At 39.8% G+C, this 26,053-nt stretch overlaps 2 protein-coding genes across 4 annotated transcripts in view; one reads left to right on the top strand and one right to left on the bottom strand.

Annotated features, from left to right (window-relative positions):
* The window catches only part of Eno4 (enolase 4), a 90,146-nt gene that overhangs the window by 4,381 nt on the left and 59,712 nt on the right, over positions 1–26,053 (top strand). Inside the window, exons 2-14 of one of the 3 annotated variants that reach the window (XR_015440460.1) lie at positions 375–503; positions 1,973–2,163; positions 3,704–3,849; positions 5,172–5,344; positions 5,439–5,570; positions 7,025–7,078; positions 7,890–7,946; positions 10,193–10,360; positions 13,299–13,424; positions 14,987–15,182; positions 17,776–17,843; positions 18,374–18,491; positions 19,982–20,182. Coding sequence is in view for 2 of the 3 variants with exons in the window: in XM_004838859.4 (XP_004838916.3) it covers positions 375–503; positions 1,973–2,163; positions 3,704–3,849; positions 5,172–5,344; positions 5,439–5,570; positions 7,025–7,078; positions 7,890–7,946; positions 10,193–10,360; positions 13,299–13,424; positions 14,987–15,182; positions 17,776–17,843; positions 18,374–18,491; positions 19,982–20,127 (1,704 nt within the window). In the remaining variant the exon portion in view is untranslated. Of the gene's footprint in view, positions 1–374; positions 504–1,972; positions 2,164–3,703; positions 3,850–5,171; positions 5,345–5,438; positions 5,571–7,024; positions 7,079–7,889; positions 7,947–10,192; positions 10,361–13,298; positions 13,425–14,986; positions 15,183–17,775; positions 17,844–18,373; positions 18,492–19,981; positions 20,302–26,053 lie in introns of those variants that run through there. The other 2 variants (XM_004838859.4, XM_087185249.1) reach the window with 2 other exon arrangements.
* Positions 23,228–26,053, bottom strand: part of Shtn1 (shootin 1) — a 96,901-nt gene continuing 94,075 nt past the window's right edge. The window contains exon 17 of the mRNA XM_087185250.1: positions 23,228–25,146. Coding sequence (XP_087041376.1) covers positions 24,924–25,146 — 223 coding nt within the window. The 3' untranslated portion in view covers positions 23,228–24,923. The remainder of the gene's footprint in view (positions 25,147–26,053) is intronic.

Raw genomic sequence — 26,053 nt, 5'->3', positions numbered from 1 at the left:
GTATAGGAAGGCCTGCTAAATAGTGACACAGGGCTCTTAAACAAAATGTCTGAGCTGCTGCTGAAAGTTGAAAAATCTACACATTGCCCCATGTGCCAGCCTCAGTGTGTGTGTGTGTTGGGAGCTCAGTAGTGAGGGCAGGGCTGTTTCCACAGTGCTATTGCTGTAACCCTGGCATGAGGAAGGACACATATGGAAAGGTTGAGAAGTAGGGAGTGATGGCGAACCTATGGCACGTGTGCTGCAGTGAGCTCTTCGTATCATTGAGAGCTCTGAAAGAGTCACCATTACTGAACTAGAGTAAATGTGAATACCTTTTGAAAATTAATTTGATGAAGTATTCTGATTGGTCTTTTTTTGTGTGTGTATTAAAGGCAAACTGCTTTTCTACATTTGCTAAGCCTCCCACCATACACAGAATAGTGGGGAAAAATGTACTGGACGGACTTGGGCTGTCTACCTTGCAAGTGGAAGTATTCTGCACCATTCAAAATTTTCCCAAGGTATGAAGCAGTTGAAATGTATTTTTTAAAGATGTGGCCATTGTATTTATCAGCAAGTCTTGTTTAAACTGTAGAAAATTAATGTCTTAGAATTCTATGTTTGTGAAATATATGTATGATTTATTCATTAATAATCATGTAAATATAATTATATAAATGAACTATGATTTATGTTTTTATTAAGTGTAATTTTAATATAGATGGGACATGCTAGCCTGAAGATGATCCAAGATGGAGAAAGAAAAGCAAAAATAGTTTTAAAAATCTGACGTTACTAATAAAATAAATTCTATAAATCTGTGTGTAGGTTTATAAATTCATTTATTCACCTATCAATTTGTAGATATGTAAACTGATTAAAGAAAAAGTTTTAACAATTTATTTTTCTTTTGAGATAGGGCCTCACTGTGTAGTTCAAGCTGGCCTTGAACTCACTCTGTAGCCCAGGCTGGCCTTGAACTCATGGTGATCCTGATCCTCCTGCCTCAGCCTCCTGAGTGCTAGGATTATTGGTGTGTACCACCATGCCCACCTCAACAATTTCTTTTAAGTCACTTTAATTGCTACATATTTTTTAGAAATAATTTTGGTACAAATCCTTTGTTTTACTTTTCTTATTGCTGAGCAAAATACCCAATGCCCAGAGTTAAAGCAAGAAAGGTTTATTTTAGCTCGAAGGCAGGGCAGCATAGCAGAGGGGCATCACAGAGGAGAAATAATCTGTGGCATGCCAGGCAAAAGGCAGCAAGCAGCAGCAGCAGGCCTGCCTTCTTTCTGTTCCTTCATATTCCATCCAGGCTACAAGCCTATTGTTTGGTGCTACCCACAGCCAGAGTGAAGCTTCCATTATTCACAGCTTCAATCCCAGTGTCACACACCCTAGACCCAGCCAGCTGGGAAAAACCCTACCCATGAGTGCCTGAGTCTTTGGAGGGACATCTAGATATAAACCATAACACCTAGGGAGAATAATTGTGATTAAATCTGTCCACGCCAGATGAGACAGTGCATGCATATAATCCCAGTTACTTCAGAGGATAAGACAAGAGAACTGAAAATTCAAGGCCAGACTGGAATTTCTGTCTCAAAATTTAAAGGTCTAGGGATGTACCTCAGTGGTAGAGTGTTTGCCTAGCATACGTGAGGCCCTCGTTTCCATCCTCAGCACCAAAATAATCATCATCATCATCTGCTCATATCCTTTTTATTTATTGGAAAGATAGTGATAAAAATGAAGTTCAATGTAGCATTTTTATAGTGTTATTTTAACAAGGTAATTTTAAATGTCTTGTGAAGTTAGGTTTAACAGTGCTTCAACATTTATAAAATATCTCAGTGAAAATTGTATCTTCCATTTTCCTCTTAAAATCAGTGATAAAATAGCTCACATGTTAAAAACTAAATGAATTCAATTTCCCATTTTCTGTGAGAGGCAGAGGACATGTGCAGCGCGTTTATGTCATTTCTAGAGCATCTGTTCTGTGGTGATCCCCACTCACTTTGAAGTCCAGGAGAACACTGTGCCTGAGCTGGTGGAGGCACAGGAGGCAGAGAGGCGCCTGGCAGTGAGCACTGCTGTGCAGTGGGTCAATGAGACCATCACTGAGGAGCTGCGGGGCCTGGCGCCGTCCAGCCAGGCTGAGGTGGACTGCATGCTCAGGTACAGCTTCCACTTTGATATAAAAGTGTCAAGCATACCTACGTATCTCTTGTCTTTGCATTTCTCCTGTGGGAAAAAATGGCTCTGCCAAATCTAGCGCATAGGTAAGTCAATTTAAAAAGCATAGTCAGAGCAGCAGAATTTGTATTCTTCATCCCTCCATGTGATCATAATGGCTATGCTTACAATTCTGCTCTCCCCACAACCAAGCCTTCCCTCTTAGCCTCTTGGTTGACCCTAAAATTTAAAAACCAAGGAGGAATTTACTAGGCTGTTAAGTAATGGGTTAGGATTTTTCCTTTTGTGGCCAAGCACAGGTCAACTAGGCCTTCTTTCTTGAAGCTTGATCATTTGCTTAGTTTTATAAAATGTCATATTTTGGTTTGCCTCAGCGTTGGATGATGACCTTAGTTAATACTTTTTAAATAGTTTTTGGTTTTCTTGAAGCTCCTGACTGCTATTCCACTTAACATTTCTTTATTTGGGAGGGGGACGGCTTATTTGCTATTATCAAATCTTTAGTTTTTTTCCAAGTTCTCAGTCACACCTTCAATTTTATTAACACCACCCTTTTTTTCCTGGAGTTTTTTCTCCCTAAACTTCCCATCAGAACTGGTTCCTCACTGGGCCCACTGCAGAGATACCATGAAGACTTCATGTTCCTCTGGTTCCTATATTTTCCTCTTTCTGGATTCTATCCTTTGAAAGTAAGGATGAGAAAGGGAATATGGGATCTAAGGCTTTTGAGTTCTTACATGTGCAGAAATGTCAGTACTTTGCCTCATGGTTGATGGTTTAGATAAATTTCCCTCAGTCCTTTAAAGCTGTTGCCCATGCTGGCATCTGGATTATTAATAAATTGAATATAAATCTAATTCTTATGTCTTTTTTTTTTTTTGGTACCGGGGATTGAACTCGGGACCTTGTGTTTGCGAGGCAGGGGTGGAACCACTGAGCTAAATCCCCAGTCCCTTATGTTTTTTTTTAATCCTTTTTGTCCGTGGAAGTTTATATCCTCTTTTTTTTTGTTTGTTTGGGGTGGGAGTGAGGGTGGGAGGGGATGCTGAAATTTTATGTAATTGTACCTAAGTGGGAGTTCCCTGAAGTTTTTTTCATTATTCATGTTAAGAACCCCTCCAAAAAAGAAAACAGAAATCTTTTACCTAATGCTATGTTTCAGTGTATACTCTTGATGTCATTTATACAAAAAGACAATCCAGTAGCCCTTAATCAAATTATGATTTCAAATTTGATTTTGAAAACACAAACAGAGCTCAAACAATTTAACAAATGACCATTTGAAATCTTTAACATTTATTTCCAGGCCAAATGTATTTCACTTCTTGAACACAGTTTTATAACAAAATCATTATTTTTTTGCCTTGGAAATTAATTTATTCTTAAGTGGCTAAAGAGCATATTATTGAAAGGTATTGGGTTTTAACTATAAAACATGACCAAAAGTTCAGAATCGCATTCAGTATAAATGGTATATACCATGGTGTGGCTGATTTTAAAGCTATATTTCCTTGCCATTAAGGGCATTCTTTGCAAATAAAGTACAAGAAGAGAAGGAGAGAAAAGCGTTGGAAAAGAGCCAGGAAGACTCAGCGGGGTCTGTACCACCATCTCAAATACTACCACCACCTCCTCCACCTCCTACCAAAAAAAGGGGGCAAAAGCCAGGTCAGTGGTTTATCATCGTACAAAAACTTTAGTGACAAACGTTTGAAGAAAGGCTTATGCTTGGATTGTTTGGATCCAGTCACGTGCTGTCCATCCTCCACACCACACATCGTGCCGCTGTGCTGGTGGACAGTGTTTTGTCCTACTCTGCCCTCCATTTTAATTTATAAGACAAAATTCTTTCTTATTTAGAGACGAGCACTTATTAAATAAAATGCACTGAACAGTGGTAATACAGGAGTGGGGTGTGGCATGAGGGACTTTTCACCTCCCCTGTAAATTTCCATTAGATAATCAAAAAGCCACTCCATATTTTAAAGAGTGTTGAAATTCTTTGATATAGACAATATTTTCCCAGGCCCATGTCACATATAAAGATTTGTTTTTAAAAGTGTTGCTATTTTAGAGCACATAGACGTTATCACTTCAATTTGCCCTTTGTTCCATGTCTTCCAACAGATTTCTAATCTCAACCCATCCATTAGGTTAATGCCAGAGTTGATCTTAGGATAGTGTTTTCATGTCTACCAAACTAGAGCATGCTTCTTAAGGGAATAATGAATGCCTTACTCAGTGATGCCAAACCTTTTAGAGACTGAGTGCCCAAACTGCAACCCCAAACCCACTTACTTATCAAAAAATGCCAACACTGCCCCTGTGTGCCCTGTTAAGCGATGCTTGGATGCTGGGGTAATGCTGGGGCAACTTGGCTCATGCCGACAAAAGAGGGCTCTGCGTACCCACTGAGGCACACGTGCCATAGGCTATTCCAGTGTCTTGCAGTATGACACCCTCCACCTCTGAACAAACACCTAGTAAATGTGGAACCCATTGAATAAGAAGGTACCAGACCAAGAAGAGACTAAACACCATGGAGACGAGGTCCTTTATTTCACTGATATGACTGCTGAGATCCAGAGAGGTCAAGAGTATTGACCAAGGCGAAAGAATTATGTTAGACCAGTCTTCTCAAAGACTGTCCAAATCCCCTCTATCCACTTTCTGCAACATATTGGACAAGTGTCTTAATCACCATAACATGTAGTTTACTTATATATGGGTGTGATATCTACCTCACCCCAAGGCATTAATATTGAATGGCCTAAAATTTCTTAGGCAAAATCCATGGCTTGGGATTATCTGAGCACCAATAAGTGAAACCACACACACTTCTTGTTGGGTGAGGTGAAGAATGGTCTCTTTCCAGCCTCAGTTTTTACCCTCCTTTTTGTTGGTCCTTCCTGTCCATAAGTGAAGCATTTAGAAGTATAGTCTTATATTGTCCTCCTAGAAAGGAATCTTTGTCAATGTTTTTCCTCCAGGAAAAAAGGATTCTGTCTATATAGAGAAACCTGTCATACCTGCAGGACCTGCTGAACCAGTACTCTGTGGCAGTATGGCCATAGGGGCCGTGTCACTAGCTGTGGCCAAGACCAGTGCCATTCTGGGCGGTATTCCTCTGTACTTAAACATTGCATTACTGAAGCACAATCAGGTTAGTGTCTCTTATATTCCACTGCAAGGTGCCCTGAGTGTCTCAGAGCAAATGAACCGCTTTTCTCATTTTCCCTGCTTTCCCCTTTTTTCAGGAACAGCCAGCAACGCTAACTATGCCTTTACTGATGGCATCTGTGGTCAGTTGTGGGAAATCATCACCTGGGAAGCTAAATTTAATGAAAGAAGTTATTTGCATACCACATCCTGGATTAACAACTAAACAAGTACCTTCAATTATCCCAGGCTACTTTTTCTGAAAAAAGAAAGGAAATACTCCATTATGAATGTGTTCTTAGCATAGCTCCTTTATGACACCAAGGGAGAGGGAATTACGTCCAGAATGAGAAAAAAATACTTTAGGAAATGTGGCAAGTGGAAATAAAGCAAGACCTCAAGCAAAAGGATACATATCTTAGAAGTCTGGCTCATTACAGCATTGGCTCATGCTAGTGATTTACGGAGAAGCCAGAATGAGTAACTCTTGAGGTCTTAATGGTGTGGGAAGGTTGTTAGCAGGGGAAATTGGGTTGTCTTTATTTACTTGTCTGTGCACTTTATTTACTGGCAGTAGCAGGTAGAAGCTAGCCCTTTCCTAGTGGCCCACTCTGTTCAAAAACAACTCCAGACCTAGCAGATTGCCTACCACATAAAAGGCATTTAGTGTGAATCTGTGGAATGAATGAATCCTAAGTTGCTTCTGAGAGATGTCCTGATGTTTTATTTGTTACTCTTCAGTGGCCTGAAACAGTCAACATACCTCTGAAAATCTTCATAGAGTATTCTACCAATTGGGTATTAGGGAGACCTTACAGGTTCCTGTTGTACAATGTTGAGAAAAAGTACAGGAAGCTTCTCCCCTACCCTCCCATTAACATGTTCCAGCCAGCTTGAACCACCAGTGGTACATACATAACTGTCCCATGCCACCCAGTGGGACAATCATGCATGTACCACCCATGGTTCAGAGCTCCCAGCAGTGACGAATTACAGCCCCAATGTGAACATGTTAATAAAAAATGATATTTAATAAGATAGTGGAAATAAATTTTTTAAAAGTCAGGATATTTTAAGATAATTCTTTTTTAAAGAAATCATTATTCCCTTGCAACTTATCAGTTACAAACCCGGATTTATATCTGGTTCACCATCTGTCAGTTTATGCAGATCCTATTGCTGGTTAGGGTCTTTCCTTTAGCTAATATCTGTTGTGCTAGTTGGATACTATAGGACTTGGAATGCCATTCCTTATCTGTCTTCATATACAGATTGTATCATGATCACAACCCACTTTTTACTTTTTACGTGACAATAGAGTCCTACTGATTCAGGCCCTCTAATCCCGACTGTCTTGGTGACATGTGACATGTACTACAAGAAGGTTGTCTAGCTTTGTCAAGAGATGGTGAAAGGGAATGAAGTTAACTTGGTCCAGCCGGTGGAACCAACCAGTTCTAAACAATAAGGAGCCGGAGGCAGAGACTCTCATACTCAGTCAAATGCAAACCAGGAGCCATAGACTAACATTTAATCTTCTGATTGTGTAGACCACACCCATAGCAGGGGCCCATGGCAAGGACTATTAATACAGTATTCTGAGTTAGGAATAGCCACATGTGGTATAAGTTTTTATGTTTAAAATTTCTAGACTGCAAAAAAATCATGGTTACTCTGCTTGTAGGGTGTGGAGATGCTTCTGGAAATTCAGAAACAAATTAACAAAATACTGGAAATGGTAGGTGAACAGAATCTATGGTATTTTGCTATTGACACCTTCTAGGTCCAACTTTTAGTTCACTTTGAACTAAAATTTAGTTATTAAATCAATATTATTGTTATTATTGCTTTGAGAAATTTATTTGCTTTGCATTTCCCATACAAACCAAGTGTATACATTACTTATTGGCTATGGATCCATATTCTCTCGATTTTGTTTTCTGGTACCAGGAATCAAACTCAGGACCTTGCACTTGCCAGGCAGGTGTGATGCCACTGAGCTAAATCCCCAGCCCTATGGATACATATTCTAAGGGTACTCAATCTTATTTTGATCTCTGAGGTAACTGCCTGTGTGCTAAGATCATTCTTTAGGATTTACAAAGGATGTAAGGCATTTGTGCCTTATAGGGGAAACATTATGTTGTACCTAGAAAAGCAAATCCCACAGTAGTAGGTAGTATTCCGGGAGGGCAAGGAAGGGGCACAAACCCTCCTGCAAAGAGTGCCTGCATACAGCAGGTGTTCCTCACATAGTGTATGAATACTTTATTTATATGAGTAGAAACGCATGAACCTGTTTGCTTACCTGACATATGTGACTGGAGGCAGAAGGTAATATTGAACTAGAGGGAGTATGTGCCTGAATTTGAGAAAGTGTTTGGGACTTCAAAGTAGGGAGTGGCTGGACTCATATCCGTGTGTGTGAATGTGTGTGTGTATATGTGTGTAAGGTTCATAGCAAACCAGCTAAAGACCTGAAGCTCTAGTTGCTGTCACAGACTTGTCTGAAGCTCCTGAGTTAGGTGTTTTTATGTTCTGTCTCACAGCCCACTCCTCCAAAAGCAGAGAACAAAAAAGGACTTAATGGAAACAAAAGAGGTCAAGTAAGTACAGTAATTGTTTACCACACTTATGTAGGAATATAATAAATTTCCTCCTCTCTTTACTCTCCTGTAGTCGTTTTTCTTTAAGGTCAGAGCTCAGGAAAATGGAAACAATAAAGTGATATTGCTCCAGGAGCAAAAACCCAGGGCTGGAATAGCAATCTCCTTTTCATCAACAGGCTGCCTGGCCGTTGCTGCCTGCAGTTGTTAGGCAGCTGGAATCTCAGAGGGCTCAGAAGCATTTATGAGTAACAAGATTACATTTGACCTTATAGGTTAAGGGCTTGGGAAGCTCTTATAACTAACTGAAAGGCATATAGGATATTTTAGATTGTAATTTTACCACTACAAAGAGAGAAAAGGCACAAAAAGATGGCCATTTTTTTCATCTGGTCCCCAAAAGGCACAAAAGCCCCATTCCAGGTGAGCCCTTATGGGAACACTGAGATTGTCAGAAGACTCAGACAAACAGTCCATGTGGAGCGTGGCCACATGAGTCTCCAGAGTCTTGGGAGACCACTGAATTGGGATGGTCATTCACTTACTTTGGTGATTGTGGGTGCTCAGATAGATACACCTACTATTTACCCAACCTTTTAAAACTACAAACAGAACAGCCAGTAAGAATCCTGGAGATAACACAGGAGGGCAAAGGTTGCTCACATCTGCAGCATTTGCTGTCAGCCTGCAGTCCTCAGCCATGCTTATGGCAGGGATGTCAGTCTGTTGGCATCAAAAGAAGAGGGACTAGTACTGAAAGGAGGGGACTTAACAGGGACAAGATTGGGAGAGAAGAAAAAAACGTGAATAAATACAGCAATAAATATTTGTCAGCTATGTATGTTAGAGTGAGCATATCATTCATATGCAGTCTTGCCAGAAAGGTGGGAATGGTGAACAACCAATTGGTGCTGTTCCCCGCTTCTAGCAAGTTGTCTTCTATATTCCGAGAATCTTATACAAGGTCTTCCCTTCCCATGCCCAGCTTTATTTAGTTACTTTTCATAGAGAGGCCACCACAGCCAAGTTGAGGGAGTGGACTCTGGACCTAACTGCTGGCATTAAGTTTTGGTAAAATGGAGATAATCATAATAGTTATTTTAGGAGGTTGCACCTTTATAAGGTTCAAATGAATTTGTATTGTGTAACTTAATGAAACTAAATTGATAGACAAAAATTTCTCCAGCTATTCCTTTGCTGGATGATTTTAGAAGTTTCCTTTCATTGACATTAAAAATGCTGGGTGGTTCTTATAATTAGCATAATCATCAGTTAAAAACAGGATTATTTATACCAGGGTTCAAATTTTCTCTTCAGTTTGGTAAACACATACCCTTAACCCTCAGAATCACTGATATTGCTTCAATTTATAAGTATATAGTTGCGATTTATGGTTGGGCACATCTAACCTTGTGATAGAAGCATGTATGGGTGCCTTACCCTAGGGGTCATTTGGGTCCCCAAATGTTTTTCCACTAACAGCCATTCCCAGTAATGCATCCTTTTCATTAAAATCTTCAGTCCTTTTAAAAATACAATTTTTCCTGAAGGAGTATTATTACATCTTTAAGTTTTAACTGTTATGATGGAATTAATATGAGAAAATGAGAAAGTGGAAACAAAGTCTTTATAAATAGGGAAGGATGGAGGGGTTGAAGGGAGGGCAGGGGAAGGGGGAAAAATAAGAACCAAGAGAGATCATGTAAAGGTGCAAATTTCCAATGTTACGTTGTATACCTAAAATGTACCAATAAAATAAAATTAAAGGAAAATAAATTGGTAACAAAATACATTTTTCTCTCATAAAAAAAGTTTTAACTGTTATGTTTATCTAAAGGAAACCATGTTTGGAGAGGAGTGGCTGAGAAAGAGACTGATGGATGGGTGTTTACAGGGACATCCTGGGGATTCACTGAACTGGTAGTCAGGGCTTAGGCTAGCCCCACAGTGGCAGAGTTGATAAAATGATAACATAACACAGGCCCACTAACAAGAGAAAATCCAGGGCTGGGGATTTAGCTCCGTGGTTCTGGCGCCTGCTGTGCAAGCGCAAGGTCCTGAGATCAATCCCCGGTACTAAAAACAAAGAAATAAACAAGAGAAACCCCAGATAGTGCAGAGAGATCTTAATCTCAAAGTCCTATGAATGGGACCTAGAAGTAGGATTTAATCTCTGTCCATCACAGGAAGCTCCAGGAGTCTTAATGTAATGTGCTAATATGCATCATTGTCTTCTGCTCTTGCAGCAGCCGGTCACTGGTAAGATGTCCCATCTGGGCTGTTTAACCATTAACTGTGACGTCATGGAACAGCCACTGCTTCTAATACAGGGCGTCTGTGCAAACCTGGAGCTAGAACTGGGAACAAATCTGCATCTAGCCATCAACTGTGCTGGACATGAGTTGATGGACTATGTAAGTTTCTACTTCAGAACATTTACTTCTTGTTGACACCCAGGATTTTAAAGTTAGAACTCAAGAGAAGAGTTTATCTGAATAGTTCCTACAGAGATGCAGTTGTCTTTAAAAATTAATAGTGGGTAAGGGATCCAAACATAAGTAGAGGTAAGAAAGCCAAATTAGCTAATTACTAGAGAGTACTATAAGCATTTAACTAAAAATAAAGCCAGAAATAGTGGCATAGGTCTGTAATTCCAGATATTTAGGAGGGTGAGGCAGAAGGACTGAAATTTCCAGGCCAGCCTTGGTGAGACCGTGCCTCAAAATATCAAAAGGGGCTCGGGGATTTAGCTCAGTGGTTTCACCGCCTGCTGTGCAAGCACAAGAACCCAAGTTCGATCCCCGGTACAAAAAAAAAAATCAAAAGAGCAGGGGTTGTAGCTCAGTGTTCCCAGGGTTCAATCCCAGGGACTGGGACAGAAAAAATAACAACATAAAATGTCTTAATTTTATATAGAAAGTCTATAATAAATATGAAAAAAGTATTAAGTATAGAATGAAAAAGTATAAAAAATCTTCAAAAGGGCCGAGGATTTAGCTCAGTGGTTCCGTCGCTTGCCTTGCAAATGCAAGGACCCAAGTTTGATCCCTGGTACCAAAAAAAAAAAAATCTCCAATTATGGACTTGTTAGGAAGCTACATAATTAGATTACTTCCATTGCAAACATGAAAACTATTGGAAAATAATTTAACAAACTGGTATGCTTTGCAGTGTAAATGCAGTGTAAATGACTATTTAGTTGGTAAATGTTGAATTTGTCAAGCATGAAAAGTAGATGAATTGTAACTATGATTTTTTCACAGATCCTTCTGGGCAGGTGACCATTAAGAGTTTATGTTGTTGCTCACTTTTAAAAAAATTTTTTGCAGTGGCAGTGATCAAACCTAGGGCCTCAACACATGGTAGGCAACTACTCTACCACTGAGCTACATCTCACTTTTTATAGAAAAATGTTTCCAAGTTATTAAAGTTTGTGAAGAGTTATGTTTTTATTTAATTATATAAAGTCTCATCCCCAACCTGGGTCAGGAGGACAGAGCCTCAATGATGAATGTCACCTGGTGACCACATTACCCAGAGAGAAAAAAATTTTTTTTTCTTTTTTTTGGTATTGGAGATCAAACTCTGGTCCTTTTGCTTATGAGGCAGGCACAGTGCCACTGAGCTAAATTTCCAGCCCCAGAGAGAAATATTTTAAAAAGAGACTGGAAAGCAAATTCATTGAAAACTATTCACTCCTCACCTCCTCAGACTAATACAACAATTTAACTTTATACTTGAGAAATCTGCATGTTAGGAAATCTGTTTGAAGTTTTCTGCCTTATACATACACATACTTCTCACTGTCAAATACACAATGTTTTCTCCATTTTACAAAATGCCCAGGATATTGACATGCATTTATGGTGACTTGGTAATTAATGTCAAATTCAGGGGACATGACAAAATGGGATACCGTTTTAACCCTGATTCTAACTTTCAACTACAAAGAAAATTTTGAATGGTGTATAAGAGCCTTAAGTTTTGGCTTATTTCTCAAAGTTCTTTTACTTTTCTAAAGAAACTAAGCACATAAAGGCATGTTTAAAATAATTTCCTATTCTTCACATAATGATTGGTTCCTAGGCATACCATTAAGAAAAATAATTGCATGTTTTCATCAGCAACGTATACCAGGAACTATGAATATACTGACTGCTAGTGCTAAGTAGAATGGGTATTTATTGCTTATATTCAGTAAAATGTATTAGCTTGATATCAGCTAATTCTTACAATAAGATTAGTTCAAAGTCATTAACATTTCCTCACTGACAAGATAGGATTTTTAAGCTTTGCATTATAGGAGCTGAAAGTTCTTGCTGCTTTTTAGCATGAAGTATAAAATCCCTTCAATTATGGACTTCTTAGAAACCTGTTAATTCCAATGGAATTCAGTCTATTAGCGGCAGCAGCAGGAAAGCATTAGCAAACCAAACAGCCACTCTGTCCATTCTACCTCTTTGCCAGAACCTGAATGTCCCTGGTGCTACCCCTGAACACAGACTTGAAAATAGGGGTGCTTTGTTTTGCAGAAAGACTACACTGGGTCCTTCAGCCCAAATGAATAGGGTTGTACTAAAATCCAACTTTCAGGATGGTTCCTACGAAAAGTTGCATGTGACCTGAGAAAGAGATGCCTTCCCATAAGTCACTTCACATTTCATATTGGTTGTTAGTACTCAAAAGCCTAGCCCAAGATGGATGTGGTGGTGCATCCCTATAATCTTAGCTACTCTGGAGGCCAAGGCAGACAGATTGCAAGTTTGAGAGAAGTCTGGGCAAGTTAGACTGTGTCTCAAAATGAAATTTAAAGGGGGATGGGGGATGTAGCTCAGTACTCCCTAGGTTCAGTCCTCAACACTGAGGAGAAAAAGCCTAGCCCTGCTTTCAAATTTTAGAATATTTATAGTAAAGGAAACAAATTATTTGTTCCCTGAGTTGAAAGACATTGGGTTCTAGAGTGGGCAGGTTTTATGCTGCTGTTCTGTTGGTTGTTTTATGAATTTGTCGTATTGTCCACCTACCTAGGCAGCCAGGAACCTGGCACCATGTCATAAATCTAAATAAGAAAACAATTCCCCACCAACTCTGTATCTGTTTGCTTTCTGTGTAGAAGGCTCCATCCAAAGTCTGTGGGAAGAGCTTTATATGGCATAAAGAGAAACAGTGACTTGATTGCTCCCAGGTTAATATTTTGAAGATATACAATGTGGAATGCATAGATTTTTCAGGGTAATGTGGCTTGAAAAAATCTGTTTATAATCTTTTATAAGAAAAGAATGAAAAGGAATTTGTCATCTTTAACATTTGAACATGTATCCTTTATTCTGTTGTTTCCCATACACACATTAGAGTAAAGGAAAGTATGAAGTACTGATGGGTACCCACAAAAATGCAGCAGAGATGGTCGACTTGTATGTGGAGCTGATCAACAAGTACCCTTCCATCATTGCCTTAATTGATCCTCTCAGGAAGGAGGTGAGCTTCCTAAACTGTTTACATTTTATAACATATTTTTATGCTATAAAGCAAGGAGGCCCACCTACATTTTACAGCAAAACAGAATAAAATGTCATTCTTTTGGATCTCTTGTCATTGGGAATGTGTTGTAATTTGGGCTGGGGCTGGGTTGCTTTATTTTGCCATTTATGAGAAAGGCACTAAGCACATGAATAATAGAAACACAATCACCTTGGGGTGTGCCTGTCTGCTGAGTGAAACAAGCCATTTGGGAGCCTTTCAGGAGTACCTGTGTATTTACCAGCAACTTCCCTGATGAAAACCGCCCCTGCTGCACCGGGTGGTGCTTCAATAGGTTAATCATATATCATTTTCATGTGCTCATGGAAACAGGACCTCTCCGAGGCCAAGTATTTTTTAAAAACTAAATCCAGTTACTACCTATGGATAAAAGTAACAAAGCCTTTTTAGATCAGTTCTGGGGATATAACCCAGGGGCACTCTATCACTGAGTACATCCCCAGCACTTTTTTTTTGAGACATTCCCTAGGAGGGTGTCAAACTTGAGAACCTCTTGCCTCATCCTCCTTCAGCCGTGAGATTGTAAGTGTGCACCACAGTGCCTGGCCAAAAGTCATGTTTTTAAAAGTCCAAGATACTGAGGTTTTGTGATGTATTCAGACCAGTGCCTCTAGGAAGGGTTATCCACATGCCACTAAAGGCCGTCTTGTCTCCCTTTCTAACTCACTCCAAATTTGAATTCTTGATTTTGTGAATTTAGAGTCATTTGCTTACTGAACAGATAGATTGAACAGCCTCTCTCAGATAACGATTTAGATTTGGGAACAGTGTGAACACTGGATCTCATTTGGAGGGAGTCCCAGAGTTTGTCAGTTCTACCTTCCCTTTCCTGGCTGAGCCTCTCTACAAGCTCTCTCATAAGACACCGGCTGAGCTCAGTGCCAAACTGGCCTTGTGATGAGTCTTGAGGCTCCAATCCCAGCTTTTCTTAATGTGAAAGAATATACCTGCAGCATCAGCTCTAAAGGGATAGGTGAAATCTGGGATTTCAATGGCTGGGATGACTTTGTATGTAGATATGTGCATACTCACATACCTACATACAAACATTCATACACATATAGTTTATTAAATAAGCATTTCATTTCACATGGTGATCTCCCCAATTAAAATAAGGGTTCTGAGAAAGAGGGCCAAGGCTCCTTTTAAATTTTTTTGTTCATAAAAAATAAGAAAAATCTTCTAACCAGTCAGTCTTTATTAGCATTATGGATAATACAGTGATGGGAGTAGCCTGGGTTTGAAGAACATCACAGTTCATGTGAGGAATAGTACTTAGTGCATTAACATCTTACTCATAAGATCATTAAGCTCAAATTAAGTCACATTAAGTATCTCTTCAATGAAGCATCCAAACTTATGTAGCTATGGTACCAGGATCATTCATGCATAGGTGTAAAAGAAAATGTTTTGTATATCTCAGGAAAGGAGTATGACTTTAATTATGTGCTATAATTCCTGTTGTTTTATATTATAATGATCAGCTCTTATTTACCCAGGACTCTGAACAGTGGGACAGCATCTGTAATGCTCTCGGTTCCAGGTGCTACGTAATTGCAGGAACTGCATCCAAAAGCATTTCTAAGCTTCTAGAGCATGGAAGCATCAGCAGCCCCAGATCCCATGGGCTGATCATAAAACATACAAATCAAACTACCATGTCTGACTTGGTGGAAATAACCAATCTTATTAACAGTAAGTAAAATATAGATTTGAATGTCTCACGATGACTTGGTTATATAAGAAGCCCAAACTATGCAGTATGTGAAAGTTAGTAAAAAGGAAGGGATAAATCTGGGAAGAAAAGAAACTATTTGTGGGAGATTTAGTGTTGGAAAATAAAATGCAGTTTAGTGTCACTCTGTGAACAGTCCAGTAACAGCCCTAGTCCATATGGTCATCGCTTTACTGCAGGTCAGCAAAAGGTGTGACCATGGTCACTGACCTATCAGCTTCACAATGGAAAGGGACTTTCTGCCCCTAATAGGAAGACCACAGCCTGATTTCTTCTGAAAGGGCATAGCCATTAGCACATTTATTAGCTGGCTTTAGACCGTGAGCCTGGACTACAGAAAATCTTTAGAGAAGGCAGAGATAATCCCAGCCCTGATTGCCAGATAGGTCTCAAACTGAATCATGATCTGTGAGACACCAGCCCGGTTTCCAAACACAGTAATGTTCAAGCTCATGACAAGCTTAGCATTCACTAATGCAAGGCATCAGGCCCCACCAGGAAGCAATGGGGACAGGTGTGTTTACACCACAGCACACTGCTAAGGTATTATAAATTCCCTCCCCTAACTCACTATCACATTGTGCTCTAGATTAATCCTCAGCACCTTAAGAATAGGGACCATCTAGGCACAGCCTAAGTACACAATAAGGATGTAGCCAGGGATTTAGCTCAGTGGTTCCGCCACCTGCCTTGCAAGCGCAAGGTCCCGAGTTTGATCCCCAGTACCAAAAAAAAACCGCGCACACACAATAAGGATGTAGTCTGCTGGCTTGAAATAAATAACCATTTTTAATATATCCTTAAGTAGGGGACCATTTTAATTTGCATGGACTTGGGGAAGGCTCTCAGGTGATCATAATTTGGAACTAGAACATCCACGGGAAGGAATTGGTATACTTCAGAGGTTAAGAAAACAGGCAAGAAGGTCCAATCAGCAGAAGCAGTCAGTTCTGTCAGGTGAGATTGTGGCAGAGGGAGGTTCGTTCCTAACAGGAACCACTAGGAAGCTACAGTCAGGCAAGGCCATGTAGCATCAAGGAAGCATTTAGAAGCAAGCCTTTAGCCATGAAGCTGGGATTGGTCACAGGATCCCAGTACTGGAGTCCAGGGGTGACAGGTAAAAAGCAGGGCTCCAACATAAGTGGGCCTGGGATGCTAGAAGTCAGCAGCTTCATGCAGTACCAACAGCCAGAAATTTTAACATTAGGTTTAACTCTTAACATCATCCCATGAAGCACACATAATCCTATGAAGCATTAGATTTAACTCTTACCATAATCCTATGAAGATTTAACTTACCATAATCCTATGAAGCACATTATCATTTCCAATTTACTGATATGAAAATAAGGCTTGGAAAGGTTAAGACACTACAGTGATTCCACTTACTGTTCTAATTGCTCAACTTCCAAAGTCTTTACTGCCTCAGTTTGAACATGCAGTTCCTTTGGCCTCGACTGCTTGGCTCAGTGTTGTTGACTTAGTTAACTATGCTTCATCCTTCAAGTATTGACCGAAATGAAACATCTATAGATGCATATTCCTCCTCTGTTCTCTACCTCTAAGTGGTTCTGCTCTGAACCTTCCTTGTAGCATCTCATAGTTTCTCTTTGTAATGCTGACCACAATGAATTGTCTACTTAATGGCTGGTATCCCTCACTAGACTAAATTCCAGTGAGTTCATGGGCATCCTGTTACATAAATAACATGACCAGGTTTTGGGGACAAGACCTTACTCAGACCTGAAGCAAGAAGCAGAGCCACACTGGAAGCTGGGGCCAGGGCAGGTCGCAGGGGAAGGGCTGACAGGTACAGGTAGAGCTAGCTCAGGGTGTCTGATGGGAGGCCCCAGTCCTGGTCTTTCCCCTTGTGCCCACCACTTAGCAGGTGTTCTCTCCTTTTCAGATGGGTCCTGTCTTTAAAACGCACACTGTCACTGTTGTCACTAGCTTACACTCTTCATAGATTGGCAAGTTTCAAAGGGTTTTGAGGCCATCAAATAATTAAATAGTATGAACACTGCTCTAAATATTCAGAAAGACAGATTCCTTTTATTTTGTTTGAAATGCAGATTTTTCTACTTGAACAGCAGCAAAATTAGATCATGTTTTATAGCTGTGGTCTTAGGAGCGTGTCAGTCTGATCTGGGAATTCCCCCCTTCTCACTGGTGATAGAATGATGGTACATCTTACCCCAAAAGTATCCTAAGTTTGATGAAACATGGTATTCTGTACTTACAGCAAGTTAAGCTCCCAGGAAAAGGACTAAACACATAAAACAAGGGCAATAAAAATGCAAATCTTTGGATTAAAAGTCTTTGGTGGTGTTTGACTTTTGACAGGAAAGGGTTTTCTTTGTTTTGTTTTTTTGGTACCGGGGATCGAACTCAGGTCCTTGCGCTTATGCAGCAGGCGGCAAAACCACTGAGCTAAATCCCTGGCCCTTGACAGGAAGGTTTTAAATCTGGAAAATTTCTCATTTTGACTCTAGAAGCTCTCATTTATGTGAGCTGTTTCTGTGCAATACAAAATTGAAGGAATTTCTCTTCCAGGTAAGAAGCACATTGCCATCCTTGGAAGTACAGAAGGAGAGTCCTCTGATGATAGCCTTGTCGATTTGGTAAGTGCTGAATGCTGGTCAACTGCAGAATTGCCAAAACACTGCTTTTATCACGAATTGCTATTTCAGAGAAATGCAGTCTTTGGTGGAGAAAGTCATGTAACCTTTTATGAAATAGACTTGCTTCCTCCCAGACAGCTACCTTTTGCAAAGAGCTAATCTTTGAACTTTTAAAAAGAAGCACAATTGAAGTCCAGGGAAAATGACAAGCACACTTAAATAACTGGGGTGTGTACTAGCAATCTTCCCTCCTAAAATGAAGTGAGAAAGGCCAGACTGTTCTTAGATAAAATCAGCATGCTTACACGACTAGTAAAACGTCTGATGGGCAGTCAGTCACACCATCTTTCTGCCTTTCAACACTCCTGTCTTGTGAGCACACCACTTTACTTACATAAAGATAAAAATGAAACTATAACAGAAAAAAACCCAACAGCGCACCATGACAGTTTTCTTCCCCTTTAAAGAACTGTTTGTAGCTAAGCAAAACGTGACACCCCCAGTTAAAATAAGTTGTTTCCCCCCTTCAGGCCGTTGGACTCGGTGTCCGGTTTATCAAGTTGGGAGGTCTTTCTCGTGGTGAACGGGTGACCAAGTACAACCGCCTTCTTACTATAGAGGAAGAACTTGTCCAGAATGAAACACTGGGTATGTGCTACTCTCTCACTTTGTTTTCGCTTAGCCATGAATAAGGGAACAAAGATGGGAAGAGGGGGAATAGAAGTCCCCCCGCAGGAGGGCTCGGGAATCCAGAGACTGTAAATCAGTGCTGACAAAGCGAGGATGGCACTTGGTACAATGTATATTGTTGTCTTAATGGATTATCTATTTACCTGAATGTTTAAAACTCTTGCCCTTCTTCTCTTGAATAAGCTGCGTGATGCTTTTCAATAGAATTAATTGATTGGAATCTCCAAGCCTACCTTTTGTTATAGTCCAAATTATAGAGGCTTTTCTTCACAGCCTGTGAAAGTTACAGGCAGATGTTTTCCTGATGGTTCCTGGAGACAACTCTTCCACTTAAAACAACTAGGCAGCATGTTAATTTTAATGTACCTTGGAAAGTTCAAGGTCTCAAGAGAAGTGAACGAGTCATTTATGAAATCCAACCTTTATAAATTTGCATGGAAAGAAACACCTTGTGTACTGGCTGGAGAGAAACATCCTAAACATGCATTTTTGTTTTCTATATTATTGATTGTGATGGCCTAAAAGAGGCCATAGCATGCAGAGTCGTTTATAAAGATCAACAAAGATGGTGATTTTAAAATTTGTCATGTTTACCATATATGCAGTGGTCCTGAAACACACCCTTCATAGAAAATGAAGATATAATTGGGAAACTATTTTTGATCCATGTAAAGGCACTCAAAAGTTAGTCTGTGTTTTGGTGTGAAATGCAAAAGCTCATTTTTTCAAATAGGTCAATTATATTGTTCTATATATTGTCTGATTAACTTTTGTCATTCTGAACTCGTGGAGGCCTTAGGTTCCTAAAATGATCACTCATACAAATTCAGGGCAGCCTTCACAAGAGACACAGCTGTTGCAGGGCATCAAAAAGACCCCAGGGCAGGAAAAAAGACCCCAGGGACTAGAGGCTTACCCCCTTTCAGGTGCTAGTGGAACCCCAGGTATTGGAATGGATTAGGAATTGAGAATTTCTCTGACACTGGGCAGTAAATATTAAGGGAGAACTGGCAAAGTTGGCAAAACAAACCTCTCCATTCCTACTTTTGAATAGGAGATCCTGGCAAAATCCAGCCACTAAAATACCATCATTGCCTATATGGACCTTTCTAGAACAGTCCACTTCTGCCATCATCTCCCTTTGAGTCTTTGGCAATGGTTCGTGTTCACATATAGCACTGGACTTTCCTGTAGCTCAGCTTCCTCTTTTCCTTTTCTGCTAAGCCTATGCCACTGAACAGCAAACAACTCCAGAAGGTCTTACCGGGTACAATGCAAACTGAATAGGACAATGGTTTTGTACGGTGAATACATAATCAAAGTGATTCTGGATCCTTTCTGATGGCGCTGTACTCCTCTGGCCTTTTCTGATGATGATCCCTTCAAATAATATAATGCCAAAAATGGCACCACTGGGTTAGACAATAAACTTAATTTTTTTAAAATAGGTTTCAATGAAGAACACACCTTTTTTTACTTTAATGAGGATGCTAAAAAGGCACTTGAAGCTGCTGCCACTGCAGCCGGTGAGCTGCTTGGGCCCCGGGAACCTATCTTCCCCACAGAGGTTGTGGAAGAATCAGCTAGATCGTGACCACATTCTGGATGGGGTGTACCCTGGGGTACAGCCACACCAAGGTATTAGACTGGTAGGTGTAAAATGTCGCTATATTGGCTCTGCTCTTCACCTTCACTAATTCAGGTGTGCTTTTTCATTCTTGTAATTCCACTGTTTGGTAAAATACATATATAATATTTTGGCCTGAAAGTCTGTGAACTTTGTTTTACAGTCATCACATTTCCATGGGGACACTAGCTCTACTGTCCAATGTGCAAGTTCATGATCTAGTTTTTCTAGAGGCAATATTTTTGTTGCCAGTTCTACGACATCTTGTCCTTTACAAATCAGAACACCTCCAAAATAGAAGCTAATTCTGTAAGAAGCTCTCAATGCCAGGAACAGGTGTCCAGCTCCTGTGTTCTGAGATGCACAGATATCTTTTTGCAGCCAACCGGATGCAGCTGGTGACAAGACTTTTTAAAATAGCCAAAGAACTTCATCTTATTTTCCTACACTTGACTCCCTTTTCCCCTGATGTCTTTGTCTTAAATTTGAGCTTTTTTTACTTTTATCTTTGTGAGTCTCATATCATTTTGAAACAAGAAAAGGTATAAAGTAATAAATCAGTGAAATGAATACTCTTCAGGTTGTTAAATGCCCAGACCATTTATAATATAAAAGGGGATTGGCAAATGGTTAAAAAGGATGTGACATATATGTTGACTTGCCTCTTGACATTTGTCAGCCATTGTTGGGGTTATAGCAGAGGAACCCCAGAAACAAATGTATTCAAGCATACACCTATAGGTATATAATGACATCTAACTGCTTTATATGATTGAGTCCTGTTAAAAGGATTACTATTTGGTTTTCCTACAAATTATATATATTTCTATGCACTAACCTGCAGGAGAGAGTTGGCTAAGTTTAGACTTCTGATCTATTGTATAAGTCTTTACTAAGTGCACCAAGGTCCTCTCCTTTTGAAGAGTATAAGCAAGGGAAATTAATGTCCTCATGGTAGAGCCAGCCTCTTCCTCTCAAAGCTACAATCTGAAATTGGCTCAGTGGCGGCCTCTCAGAGCGTGAGGTACAGAATTGGTTGACATCATTCTATGTTGGGAGACTGTGTCACAATTTGTGGTCACCACTGCTTCTCCTGATTCTTAGTAACAAACAGTAGTGCAGGAGAAACTGGAAGGAAAATTCACCTTAAAGGCAAGACAAACATGGCTGGATAGTCACACAGCCTTTGCAAATATCCTTAAAGATACACACATAGGCAAATCATATGACAATATCCCATGCAACTGTGATAAAAATTATAAACCAGAGCAAAACGATTAAGTTAACCAAAGAGATTATTTATTACCTTAACCAGGTTAGCACTTTAGTTTCAACCCAGAATGCTGTCTACTTAACGTTAATTCACTTGATAATTCACCACCAATGGAAAGTGAGCGTTTTAATGTAGACTTTTTAGAATGCTAATAACTTATTTATATTTTTTCCAGTCTGTATTATATAAAATATTTATATAACATGTAGTATCTGTGAAAGATGAAACAAACTAGTCATATCCCAGATTAAAGACAGTGGGACAGGGAAAGTGGGACAGTGCTTGGAAGAAACTTGAAGACTTCCAGTCCATACATAAGCACTGCTTGATGAGTCTTATAAGGGCAGTGGTGATGCCAGATGGTTACCCACTCTTTACAGTTTATTGGCACATCAATTAAACTTCTTCCATGATGGAAGTGTACCTTCAGAAAAAATAATCCAGATTTTTTAAAGACTGTGATACAGACTACTATCATTTGCCTGACATACAACCTAACATGATCAGGAAAGATAATCAACAATAATTTTTACCTGTACTATTTCCTGTCCAACAGACCTTTTCCTGTTCACAAAGTTTAGGAAGGAGGAATTACTAATGAGAAGTCAGAGCCAAACCAACCATCCTTTTTAACTCAGGTAAAACAAAGCTGGGTGCTAAAGGCCCTGATGACCCCTGCCAATCAGAACTCCCACAGGGCGCGGATCAACTGCTAAAATGGCAGTAGGTCAGGAACTGGAGACTAGCTCAGACACAAAAGGGTACAAGAATTTCAATTAAATTCTTATTTTTTCAGAAGAGGAGACATTTTCCTTTTCTTTCATAGGAACAGCACAAAGGGCCTCTATCCCTCTGCCCCACTGTGGGTATAAAAGTGCATCCGCCTGAGTTAAGAAAACAGAAGCAGAGAGACCTAATCTACATTCCTAAAACAGAAGCATAGATGTCCTTACAAAGAAGACAAAAGCATGCAATACCTTCCAACTTTAAAATGTTATAGTAGATTGTAGATAAATTTTTGTGCAAGTGGGCTGGGGATTTAGCTCAGTGGTGCTGTGCCTGCTTTGAAAGCACAAGGTCCTGAGTTCGATCTCCAGTACCAAAAAAAAAAAATTTGTGCAAGTAACTAAAGACACACTTTGAAGATGGACGCACTAGACTCCCTATGTTATCCTATCTGGGACCAATTGCTTTGGTGACAACACAGCAGAGGGGAAAAAAACCCCTCAAAACTGAGCTGAAAAGGGAAAAACTAGGAAAAAGGTGAATAAATATCTTACATCAAATATCCTTGTACCATAGTAATTTAAAATACTCTGTGATCATGAGGAAGGAAAGTAGGGAAGCTCAGAAAGGCAAATATCAGGTGCTAACTGATGCTTGGTCCAGCCAGCACATCTCACTGAATGGCTAACTTCTGCTGGGAATGAAGGTGTTTTCATAATCATGTTATCCTGCTGATGTGTATGCTGAAATAGGGAAACATAGTGTTATATGTGTGTAATATACAAACCAGGAGACTGATAATGGACACAGGAAGGAGGATCACATCAAGAAATACGGAGTAAAATGGTCAAAGCAAACCATTTTTAGATCATTAAAAATTACTAAAATTACCAACTCTTATACAATTTTCCTATTAAGAATATCAAGATTGGTTCATTTTGGAGCTGGAGTGTAGCTCAGTGGTAGAACACTTACCTAGCAATTTGCAAAGCCCTGGATTTGATTCCTAGAAAAGTGGGGGAGGCCAGTAAGGTTGGAGAACTAAATTTAAAAAGTCAAAAACCACAATTGACCCTTAATGGGAAGCTGTTGGTGCTTCTTTTTAATACACTGTGGCAAGGAGAGTTCAAATCACAGCACAACATAACTTGTCTACGTGAATTAATCAATTTGTAGTTAGCATATCACATAGTGCTATTATTCAGTTAGCAAAACATACAGATGAAAAAACATTACATTTAAATGCCCTATGAGTAATCTGATAGGTAACCGTAAGTCATCACTGGAAGAACATGGAAATAGTAGCGAACCTATAGAAAGATAATTGTCTCCAAATTGAGGAAGTACATTCACCTGACTACCCACGTCTTCAAGCCTCTGCTTAGCACATGTGCAAAAATACAATACAATACAACTACTGCAATTATTACTATCATTTTCTTTTGCCCTTAGGTGAGGAACACCTGACAGCTACATGCTGAGTCATGCTAACAAAACTAAACCTTTCACTTTAATAGTAAAATTACTATTACTGAATCATTGTCATAAAAAGTGCATTCAAGTACATTACCACTTATTTTAAATAAACACCAATTTTGAAACAATTGACTTTGAAAAGCTGCATAAGTTTTTTTTTTTAAATCCCTGATTACACTTCTATTTATTCACTGTGGTAGCCTGAAACACTATTTTGAGAGACTAACTACCACTTAATTTCTTTAAAATAAAACAAAACAAAACAAAAAAACCTATATAATACAGAATGGCAATGAAGCAAGAAAAATGTGTCCTTGTCATTTATCTTCACTGTACATAAGAATTGTGATTAAATATGGTGCTTGGGCCACATTAGTATATGGGAAAACACAATGAACTCATAGTATAGAAAACATGATTTATGAAGATATTACTGTTGATTCGAGGTTTGGATTTTCACCTCAATTCCATACTCAGGCCACCAGAACATTCCCACTGAGGTCCTTGGGAGGCTTTAGGCACAACCAATAGCATGTGTTTTCCATCCAGTAGTTAACAAAGTGTGCAATTCATGTTGACTAAGAGACAACTACTTTGATGCCAGCTCCTGAGTTCGAAGTTTATCCCAGTCTACCTTAGAAAATAGCTTGTATGCCATAGGATCCACCCTTTCCATGCTGTTGCAGATTATCTAAAGAGGATGAGATCCAAAACAGAAGCTTCTTTGAGGGATTTTTGTTTTGTTTTTGAGTCATGGTCTATGTTCCCCAGTCTGGCCTTAAACTCCTGGGCTCAAATAATCCTCCTACCCCAGCCTCCAGAATAGCTGAACTATAGGTGCAAGCCACTGTGTTTGGTCCTGGTGGTGGGAGGGGGGGGCGGGTTATATCATGTTAAGTCGTTCAGTTCTGTTTATTCAACTATCACAAACACCTCAAACTTTCAACATTACTAAATTTGATGAGTGGTATGCACATTTCCTAAAAAGATACCAACATCTGAATCCTTTGTAATCTTCTAAACAAAGCCATACTTCATACATACAGTAACTAGGAAAAAATCTTATCTCTATAAAGATCAAAACCCAAAAACTACTTAGAATGTGTATATTTTGCTAAACAGCTTATTTATGCTTATAGTTGCTACTTACAAAAGTGACACCAGAAAAGAAGCTATATTGTGAATACAGTGACCAGACGGAATGTCTATAGCCCTTAACAATACACCAAACTGAATCATGTGCTTATTGAAAAGGACTTCCAAACATGTCAGCCTTCTGGCTGATGGATCAGCAGCTGGAGGTGTCTGTCTCTCTCATTTTTTCAATGCTGTCTTCTTTGAATTCTGGTTTAGTTTCACCTTCATCATGCTTGCATTGAGCTGGATCTTTCTTGGCAACCTGGTCTTTGGTTTGGGGTTCGTGTGTGGAAACAGGATGTAAAACTACAATTGGTTCAGCTTTGTTTTCACTGCCAATGTATTTTCTCCTGTATCCAATGTTACTGGGAGGCCTATGAGATGAAGAGTTAAACAGAAAAATAAAAAGTAGAGAGAGAAAGCATTTTTTCTTTCATATTCCTGAATTCAGAACCCCCCCCCCAATATTCTATCTAATCAGCATGCACAGTTGTCTTTGAGATGCCAGCCATTAAAAAAAATGAAGCTAGCAAGTTACATATTAGGAACACAAGGCCAGAAGAAGGCAGAAAAGAGTGATTAACAAAGAAAATATTAAAAAGCCAAACACTGCCAGGGATTTAGCTCAGTGGTTCCGCCGCCTGCCTCACTAGCGCAAGGTCCTGAGTTCAATCCCCAGTACCAAAGAAAAAGCCAAACACACCTACCTGCTTAATCACATGTTCTTCTCAGGAAGCACAAAGCTTGTGGCTCCATTGTCCATTTATTTCCCATCACTGCCTGACATCCCAACCCCTGCCCTGCCACCCTCACTTACCTGCAAGGAGCCCACACAACCCCTTCCTTCCCTCTTCCCCCTGGGTGCCCCTGCTGCAGATTAGCTTTGAAGAGGTGCAGGGAGAGGACAGTCAGTCACTCCTGGTCATCAAGGGCCAGGTAAGAGATGTGCCAACTGCAGCCATAACAGCTAGGAGACAGCTGACCTGGGGTGATGGGCCAGATAGGAAGGTTCAGGGAACAAGTTCAAATTTTAAGTCACCATACATTTTTCTAACCAGAAGGATCTGGCTCTGGAGAAATTTATTATTGAGTCTCCCAGGCAGTTTCTTTTTCCACAGAAGCTACCTTCTTCTGATGCAAGAGGCTACTGTTTCTCAGGCTGGATGGGTGGCAGCTTCCTTGTAGGAACAGAGGTGTCCCTGAAACAGTCTCTCTTGCAGTGTGTCAGGAAATGAAACTGCTGGCATTTAGTTCTCTCAGAAGCTATGGTCAGAACCTACC

This window comes from Heterocephalus glaber, unplaced genomic scaffold, assembly GCF_053883595.1.
Source record: "Heterocephalus glaber isolate CG9 unplaced genomic scaffold, H.glaber_assembly_v1.0 deba00001497, whole genome shotgun sequence".
Lineage (NCBI taxonomy): Eukaryota > Metazoa > Chordata > Mammalia > Rodentia > Bathyergidae > Heterocephalus > Heterocephalus glaber.
This window is presented reverse-complemented; position numbering and strand designations above follow the sequence as displayed.